The sequence below is a fragment of the Fulmarus glacialis genome, unplaced genomic scaffold (assembly GCF_000690835.1).
Source record: "Fulmarus glacialis isolate BGI_N327 unplaced genomic scaffold, ASM69083v1 scaffold17886, whole genome shotgun sequence".
Classification (NCBI taxonomy): Eukaryota; Metazoa; Chordata; class Aves; order Procellariiformes; family Procellariidae; genus Fulmarus; species Fulmarus glacialis.
Window position 1 is genome coordinate 22,638 of NW_009216400.1, and position 9,652 is coordinate 32,289.

General features: G+C 40.3%; 1 protein-coding gene across 1 annotated transcript in view; it reads left to right on the top strand.

The window, feature by feature from the left end:
* The window catches only part of TMPRSS7 (transmembrane protease, serine 7), a gene marked incomplete at its 3' end in the record, with an annotated part of 28,585 nt that extends 19,300 nt beyond the window's left edge, over window positions 1–9,285 (top strand). The window contains 7 exon segments of the mRNA XM_009579297.1: window positions 1,740–1,876; window positions 3,020–3,127; window positions 3,763–3,873; window positions 4,981–5,097; window positions 6,624–6,801; window positions 6,974–7,242; window positions 9,149–9,285. Coding sequence (XP_009577592.1) covers window positions 1,740–1,876; window positions 3,020–3,127; window positions 3,763–3,873; window positions 4,981–5,097; window positions 6,624–6,801; window positions 6,974–7,242; window positions 9,149–9,285 — 1,057 coding nt within the window.
* Window positions 9,286–9,652: the final 367 nt, after the last annotated feature.

Genomic DNA, 9,652 nt, shown 5'->3' on the forward strand with positions numbered 1-9,652 from the left:
TTGAGGGGTATCAGATGGTTAGGTGGCATTTTGCTATGCACTTCAGCAGGCTGTTTTAGGTTGGGAACATTGATGACAGAGACACTAAAGTGAGTGACAATGAGACTTCCTGTAGCAGGAAGTCTTCACTCTTAGTCCTGATAGTTTTTTTTTTTTTTCTTTTCTTTTTGACAATGAATTTTACTATGGTAGAAAGCTGTTAAATTAACTCTCTTCTTTGCATCTGTTTTCAGGATGTGTAAGAGAAGTCTATTTTTTTAATTGTTTTGTTCGTTCATTTTTAGCATTGTTGAAACAGAATCTCCTAGAGCTCTTAAAAGGACGTTTCATTTTCATAGGGTGAGACAAAGTACATATGGAAACATACGAATGAGCATGACCATTCCCTACGGCATGCTTCAGTGGGGTGCACAGGACACCAAGCAACATTTATCCACATGGAAATCACTGCCAAACTTCCCTGTATTCACTGACGTGAAGAGTAGTCCTGGTGCAATGCCTGGTGTTGCCAAAATAAACAAGGGAAATATTTACCTCTGGATCATGGTCCATTAGTCTATTTAACAATACAATAATCCATTTTCATGTTCTTCGAGTTCATTCTAACTGCAGCGTGTGACCTTGCACTGCTGTCAAGCAAGTGTGTGTGCCAAGTGTGCTAAGAATCAACACGCTTCTGCTCTTAAATCTATTTAGACTGATAAATACTTTTCTTGACAGGAGTCTTAAAGCTGGATGTTTTTCTCGTAAGTGCTGCATTTTTGGGGCATTTTAGTGGAACAGAGGAGAGGGTCCTTATTTCTACTTCTAGAATAACCTGTACTGTCAATGTTCACTGGTCTACTACATTTAAAACTGCCTCTAATTTTTAAAGCATGATCCAGCAACCTTTCCCTGTTAAAAAGTTGTTTTGGGTTTTTCGGGTTTTGGGGTTTTTTTGTGTTTGGTTTTTTTTCCAGCTATAGTAGCATCTAAATGCCAATTACAACATCTTTGGCATCTTTGGTGAAAGGAGCAATAAAAATGCATTAAGGATGGGTTAAATGTTTGATGACATCAGGGAGCATTTAGGTTTCTCTGAGTTAAGTGGCACCTAGGCAGAAGTCCAAGGAAGCTCTTTGCCAAAATGGCAGCTTAAAGTAGATGTGCACCCAAGGGTTTTTTTTTTCACCTAGATTAGTTATTTGAAGACGTGACTTTCAAAGGTAAAATTCCAGAATGTTAATGGTGGATGAAGGCTTGATGACTACTTAGAAATATTTTCAGTTTCCCTAAATCTATTCCCCTTTGCCTCCAAAGTAGCTGGACCGATTTTATCCCAATGCCTTTGTGCACTCTTCTTTAGGGGCAATCCTCAAAATCAGAGCAGCTAAATTTGCTCTCCACTGTGCTGACATTTCCCCTCCCCCCAAATTTACTTAAGTCTTTCCAAAAATCCAAATCTTTTGAAAACAGATATCAGACGTGGTGACAAAAGTACAAAAGTTTGTCTTGATAAGTTTCTTCATTACATCTCCGTTCTTCTAGACTTTCTGGCAAAACGTTCTGCTTGCATGTGTGTGGTCATGTAAGATTATGACCAGCATTTTGGGGAACTGGGGTACTGTTTCAGATTTTGGTTCTTAATTAAAGTATGGCAGCTGACAGTATTGCTGTATTTCAGTGATGTTGACATTTAAATTGTATGTAAGGCAATTTTGATGTGAAGGCTGCTCTTGAACTCCACTGAACACTTTTAGGTACTGCGGTTACTATGTTGATCACCAAACAGTCTTCCACATCACAAATTCTGCTGTCAACATCGAGCTTCAGTGCAGTTCGAAGGTCTCAGAGAAACCACTTCTGGTGGAGTATGGCAGCTATAACATCAGCCAGCGTAAGATGGATTTTATCTTTTTCAACCCATCTTTGCATTTCAGACCTGTGAAGCAGCATTTTTCAGGCCCAGTAGGACTTAACTAGGTTTACGCAGGAAATCCTCTGTTGGGTTTTTGTTTATTTTCTTTTCTAATCTTACTAAGTCAGGTGACTAGCAAACAAAGAGCCTCTTCTAGCTCATCAAAGTTATGCAGCTAAGGTTTGTGGGCATGTGCAGCATGCTCTGGTTTCCTGTACAAACACAGTCTGCTCTCTTCTGCACAGTCCTTAAAGCTTCCTGCGTGGCTATGGCCATGGTGCAGTCAATTGAAGTCTGCTGTTCCTGTTTGTTTTCATCCCCAAGGTTTTGTTTATAATGTTTCTATTACTACAGAGACTTCCAGGTAATGAACAGAGAGTACAAAATAACCAACTGCATATTCCAGTGTTTCCATCAGTTTAAATACTTTGTGTGCAAGTAGAAATCTGAGCTGAAAAAACATCTCAAAAAGTTGATAAAATAGACTACCGACTGTGAGTTTTTTCAAGTCCTGAAACAGACAACTGCTTACTGATACTTTTTCCCCTGTGTTAATCTTACAAATTCATGCTGTTAAAGTAGTAGAGAAGCAATGGTTTCTAGTCATAGCTACTTGTCACATTAGAGCAATTTTATGCCTTGCACGTACATGGAGTATGTAAAAAGAAGGTAACTTCATAATTTTATTTTAAAAGACAAACATTTATGTAATTCGTAAGTCACCTCAATACAGGTTACTAACTGAAGTTGCAAAGTGTTGCAAGTTTTGGTTGAAAGTGAGACTGTCCTTTAAAAGAAGATGGCATTCTAAGCTGCCTTGTGTTGCACCATAAAACACTGGCTGATTTGGTCCAGTCCTAGTGCAGAGCCTGCAGTACATATTGCAGTAACAGCGGAATTGGAACTTTAGAGATGTTTTTTCTTCTTTTTTAAATTCCAGTTTTCAACATCTGAACTCAATTTAAGTACTGGCAATGCATACAGACTATTAAATTTAGATCAACTTTATCATTCCTTGGAACAGCTTAGTGACTATAAATTGAAATAAGCTGACAGTATTTGGGAAAAGGAAACTTTTAAGTTGGGTTTTGTTGTGGTGTTTTGGTTTTTTTTTACCTCCAGCATGTCCACCTGGACATTTCAAGTGTTCTACTGGCTTATGCATCCAGCAGATGCAACGCTGTGATGGGATAAACAACTGTTTCGATGAAAGCGATGAACTCTTTTGTGGTTTGTATTCACTTACTAGAGATCTTAACTGGAAAACCCAATGAATGTATTCTCTAGTCCTAGAAGGCAGCTGAAACAAGGTGAAATTTTTTTTAGGGGAAAAAAAAAGATCTTTCCAGCTTCCTTTGTATCTCCAGGTACAGATTATCAGTCAGTCTCTTGAGTGCTTAATTCATAGTTAATTAGCAAGGAGCGAAACTAAGAATGAAGAAGGTATGGCAGTGGAAAGCACAAGGAAGAAAGTTAGATGTGCAAAAATAGCTGTAATAGGCTATATTTTAGTTTTTCCTCATGTGATAAATGCTGGTAATTATAAAGTTCTATTCTATTTTGAGATTAGTTATTTTATTTTTGTGGGGGAATGACAAACTGTGGTGCATAGAGTAGATGAGAGTGATAATAAGTGTCCATGGTGAAAGAGAGTTAGAACTTGGGCCACTCCACTTGGGGCAATGTGTGAACTGGGATAGGTCACTGAACACTTTTGTGCTTTATTTTCTCCATGCATAATGTAGCACATACTCATCCTTGTACCGTGCAGTAAAGCTATGAAAGTGGTACCCAGGCATAGTCAGAAGGGTAGTGTTAGCATTACAATCACACTCCTGTAGCTGATTTCACTTATGTTTTTAAAGTTGTCCCTGAGTGGAACTGTAACGCCAGCTTCGCAATACAGGATAACCTGCTTGCCTGCAATGGAGTAAGTGATTGTGAGAATGGAAAAGATGAACAGAATTGCACCCACAGTAAGGCTACTCTCTTGATTAATTTTTTTCTCTCTTCTATCCTCTATTCAATCCTGACTTGAGTACTGGATGCCGTATTCAAAGAGTTAAGAGGCACTATCAAATCTAACTCAGGCTATATAATTCTGTTCAGTTTTCTGATATGCTTATAAACAAGCCATTATTGATTTTAAACTGTTTCTTTTTAATGAGCTCATGAACATCTGTTTCAGCAAAATACTGGCAGAAGAATTAAGTACTCTGGGTGCAGGATGGGGGTCTAGGGATTTAAAGCTTGAATCCCAGATTTTATCTCTTTAAAACATAATCTGTGCAAATTATTTCCTGGATCTGTTTTACCATCTGTAAAATAACTATAAAAATGATAGTTTCTCTGGAGCAGTTTTCAGGGTTATAAGGTTAATGTGTTTAAAATGCTACGGAAGCTATAAATTTAGCATTAGGCACAAGAAAGTTTTGAGTCAGCCATTTCTTTAACTTTTTAGAATAAATGGACATTATGACATATGAAAGGGAGCACAACTGGGAAGTGCTGCAAGTAACTTTTTTAAAGAAAAATAATGTTTTTTGACCTGCTTGACTAGACAGTCTGTGTAAATGGTTACAGGATACTTCTGTGTGTTGACAAGAAAAATAGATTGGGTTTGACTGGCCTTATTTATTACGAGCCACAGGGAAATAGGAAAATGCGAAGATTGGAGTTGCAGTTTAACTGAATACAATTAGTAAGACTGCTTTCACTACTGTCTTTCATTTCATATTTAATACTGAAATATAAAGGAGGGCTTCTTTCCAGAGTACTGGATGTTTTCCCTTTCTAGCCTAACGCTTGCTCTACAGCTAAGTTTTTGCTACTATATCCATGTTAATTAGTGCTATGGGAAAGGATGCGAGGAAATCTTTGTTCAGACTCAGCCAACTTGATGCAAGCCTTACTATAGATGCAGTTCTACTTGAATAGTTTATTCTACTTAGAGATTGGTTTAAGCCAGCCAAAGTACTCTTTTGCTATGTTCATTCCTATCTATTAATCTTTTATCTGTGCAGATATGTCTTCATGTGTTAAACTGAACCAATAGTCTTTTTTTTTCCCCACAACTATTTCAGGTATTCCTTGCACCAACCATACATTTAAGTGCAGGAATAACATTTGCATTAGGAAACAAAACGCAAGGTGTGATGGAACTGTGGACTGTATTGATGGAAGTGATGAAAGCAGCTGCAGTAAGTCCCTCTCAAATGTTCATCTTTTTGAACTTTGAACTTCTTACACAGTAAAGCCATTTATTTCTTCCTATTTTGGAGTGGGTACAAGTCATGCAGCGGGTATTGAATTTTTGTTGCATCCTCTCAGTGATAGTGGGGTAATGATCAGCTATCAGTTTACTTCAAGTCTGGTTGTAGAATTTCATAAGTTCTTGTGGGAGTTCTTTGCTGTTATGGGGAGTCTTAGTCAGCTGTAATGCTTATTGTAGCTATGTTAAGGAGTAGGGAAGCAGGGTTAATTGCAGAGTGAACTTGGCTAGCTGGTAAGAGAGCATTTTTGTTGCCTGCAGCAGTGTCAGGTACTTCTGTTGGAGTCAGACCGTATTTGGACTTCAGGAGTGACAGAGCTGCAATGAGATAAAAAGCACAAACTTTTCACTTCTCTGTCTCTTCTGGATGGTGAAGACCCCAATATTTCATAGTATCAAGCTAGGTTCTAGTCTCAAATCCTCCTAAAGTAACCTCTGTACAAGCTTTTCAGTTTGTTTTGCTGTAAAGTGAACAGGTGATGGTTACTGCAGTAGCAATAAAAGTGAGGTTAGGATTAATTGCTTAAACTGAATATTCTCAGGTATTTTGTCTGGCCCTCAGCTGTTTCTGGCACACTAGCTGTATGTCAAATCTGCCAGCACCTGCCTTGGATCCAGTAGGACATCTTAAAAGACTAGCTATATGCCTGCTTCTGTTTGGAAACATTGATGCTGCTTTTGACTCTTTGGCTGCGTGCTGGAAAGTGCCCAGAAGCGTTAACACCTATGTGTGAGAGTGTGGGATTAAAACTCCAAGGCTTTATGTGCATGCACTAGGGATGGGCACGAGGCCTTACAGAGGGGTCTTTCTCCATTGCTCTTCAAATTACAGTGTGCAGTTTTTGCAGCTTTTTGTGCTGAGACATGACTTTTTCATCTGTGAGTTAGTAATATACAACATTTTCAGACTTTCAGTTGTTTCCATGCAAATTAATGATTGGACCACCTGGTTTCTGAAATAATAAATGACCAAATTCCACATATGTGGCTGCTACTATAAACATTTTTCTTGTATCGTTCCCACTGTTTTGTCAAGAAATAAGTGTCCTAATGATGCTGAACTTCCTTCCTTCCTCATGGACTCCTTTCAGTTCAGGGCTGACAGTATTAAAAAGAGATGAGGGATTGTCTATTTTTATATATTCATTTTGATGCTTATTAAATCAATGGATCCTTTGACATTTTTGACACAAGAAATATTGAGAGACCAATTTCTGCAGCAGAGCTAGAAAACAAACTTATTACATTTCCCAGGCCAGTGCCTTTTTTTATGGAGTCACCTCTTGTTTCAGGAATAGAACAGCCAAATAGAAAAGTTTTCTGATTAGAGCAGGACAAGGAAGTAGATTTCAAAACATTTCAAAGTGCAAGATTCTTTTATGCCTTATGTGGTTAGGACTCTCATTAAAGGAAAACACTGGGGATGGAGATTATAACCTGAAACATCCCTTGCAGGTTGTGGCAGCAGCACGAGCAGCAATCCCATCTCTCGGATTGTAGGCGGTATGAACACTGAGGAAGATGAATGGCCCTGGCAAGCCAGCCTCCATTTCATGGGAGCTGCCTACTGCGGGGCATCAGTGATATCGAAAGAATGGCTTGTGTCTGCAGCTCACTGCTTTCAAGGGAGCAAGTAAGCAGTCTTCCCCCCAACTCTGTCCCAAACATCACTAGTGTCCCCTTTAGCTTCCAGAGTTTGAACCACACTGAGGCGGGATGTGCCCTCATCTTTCACCTACCCTGTTGTCGGGGGGTGTTTTGTGGTACTTTTTAAAGAGATGGCTTGTTTGTTTGCTCCCAACCAGGCTGGCTGACCCCAGAGCATGGCGTGCTCACCTAGGGATGCAAACGCAAGGCCATGCAAAGTTTGTATCTGCGGTGAGACGGATCATCATCCACGAATACTACAACAGCAGGAACTACGACTATGACATTGCGCTGCTGCAGCTGAGCAACCCATGGCCGGACACAATGAGCCATGTCATCCAGCCGATATGCATGCCTCCCTTTTCGCACAAAGTCCGCAGTGGTGACAAGTGCTGGATAACAGGCTGGGGCCAAAAGCAGGAAACAGGTCAGTTTTATAGCTTCAATCAAGCTAATTTTGTTCCCAGGTAAACAGCAGCCTTCATAGCTGTGGGTGTGTGCGCAGGACACCTGCTTTTGTTGCATGGCTGAGTTGTGCAGAAAATCATAATATTTTGAATTTACTGTCCTATGGAAGTAGGTTCCTGCATGCACATACCTTCATATGCTCAGGAAAATTGGCTGCTGGTCCTGTGGATCCGGAAGTCCCGTGTGCTCGTGTTGTTAGCTAAGACTTGCAGAGAGCTACACTTTGAAATAACACGGTATTGTTTTTCCCCTTTCTTACTCTTGGAGGTATGTCAGCATGCCTAAATGGACCCTTTGCTGCTTGCCGCAGGAGGATGAAACTGCTAAGTCTCCCTCCTCCCACCTTCAGCTTCTGTAGGCTGAACAGCCCTGTAGCACCGACCCCAGATGTGAGGTGCCAGCTCCATCCTCGGAGTGTGGCTTGGCAAAATGGCCACCCCACTGACAAAATGGCTGCCCCTGTAATGGCAGGCTGCCCCACAGCAGGGGTAGGCCTGGACCTCTCACCACTTTATCCTGAGCTGCCTCTGCCCTTATGCCAATGCTGGTACCTTCTGCCCCTCTTGTGGCCACTTTCCTGAAGTCCTTCCAATGTAACCATAGGTGTGATGGCTTCCCTTGGCGTAAATCGTGTAACCGCCACTGTGCCAAGCCCCAGGTCTGCCGACACAGGCCTAGCCCAGGCTGTTTGTCTGCACCTGCAGGGCTGCCCTGGCCTGGCCTCACCTGCCCTCTCAGGGCTGCCGGCACCATGCACCACTCTCTCGGTGGAAAGTAGGAGAGGCAAATGTGTGGTGCAAGGCAGCAACAGGTAGTTAACCTCCAGCATTTTGACTTGATGTTCGCAGCCAGAATTACTACCTGCCAAATTACATTTAGCCTCTTTATAAATAGTTGTACGAGAATATATGGTTGCGAACCACCTTACCAGGAAAGGACGGTGGTACGGACCTGTGGTGTGGTGCAGTGTCTCTCTTTGGCCTGCTGGTTAGTCACCAGTGCAACTTAAAAGCTGATTATTTGAAAGATAAATGTGATGCCTCAAAAAGAAAAAAGGTATTTCTTTTTCCCTTGCCCCTCTTTTCCCTTCATTGGTTTATACAATTTGATTGCCAAATCAGTCTTTTAACTATTTTTTAAGTATACTTTATTACATACCAGCTTTATCAAATCCTGAAACAAAGTTTCATGATGTAAACCAGCACTTGCATATTTGAATATGTTGGTGAAGTCTCTTTGGCTATATCCAGATTTTGAGAGGATCACCTGGTGATATTATTAGAGCTGTTGTATTGAAAGGAGGGGAAATTTCAGTTTAATTCTGTTTTTCCAGAAGTATGTATTTTACAGAAAAGAGGTATTTTAGTAAAATTTTCAGACAGAGAGGGCCAAATTTGAGATATGTCCAAGTTCTTTATGTTGCCAAAAGAGCAACTGGCATTCTGTAACTCTGACTCATACTTTTAATTTTGGATCCAGCCTCTTCAGAGACACCACCCTAATTGCAAATCTGTCTTGTGATGATTCAAATACCTTTGTAAAATCCTGTTTCCTTTTAAAAATAAAAAGAGAACAAATTAAGAAATTTTGAGACATTTTGCAAAAGGCATTACAAAAAGCTTTTTGGCCAACCCAGTGATTATGCCATTGTATCTGGTGTGGCCAAAGGACCAAGGTCACATTATATATATGCCTGATACTTAAGTGGTTTTCTGTGCTGTTGCAGTTAGTTGCTTGGTATCTGGAATAACTTGGAGGTCAAAAGTATCTGTGGATATTTTCTGAAGACTTCTTGTTTTGCCTTTCAATAGATGAGTAAAATGCTAAGCTTTGTTGAATCATCCTTCTTTCGATTTGTTTTCCAGATGATGAAGGTTCAGCAATTCTTCAGAAAGCAGAGGTAGAAATTATTGACCAAACGTTATGTCATTCCACATACGGAATCATCACAGCTAGGATGTTTTGTGCTGGACTAATGTCTGGGAAAAGAGATGGGTGCAAAGTATGTATCTTAGCACACCTTGCATAGAGTTTATCTTTCATTGTTGCATGATGAGGTGTAAGAACTGACTGGCAAATTACTTTGTGGTCCATACACTTCAGTTCTGAAAAACAGCAATGTAAGAATTCTTTATCAGCAAATCTGTCATCTGGGTGTTTTCAGAGTTTTGCTGCTTTATGTATATGAATAGCATCACTAAGTTTCGGTTGCAGGCCATGGGCCGGTCAATTTGCAAGTCCCAATAACAAGTTGAAGTCAGGCAATTTTTGCAACAAGAGTCTCTCAGTTGAAGAAAAAACTGAGAAACTAGCTTGTCTCTTTTCAGGATCCCTCCCTCTCAACTTGGAATTACAGGGCTATCTGATGA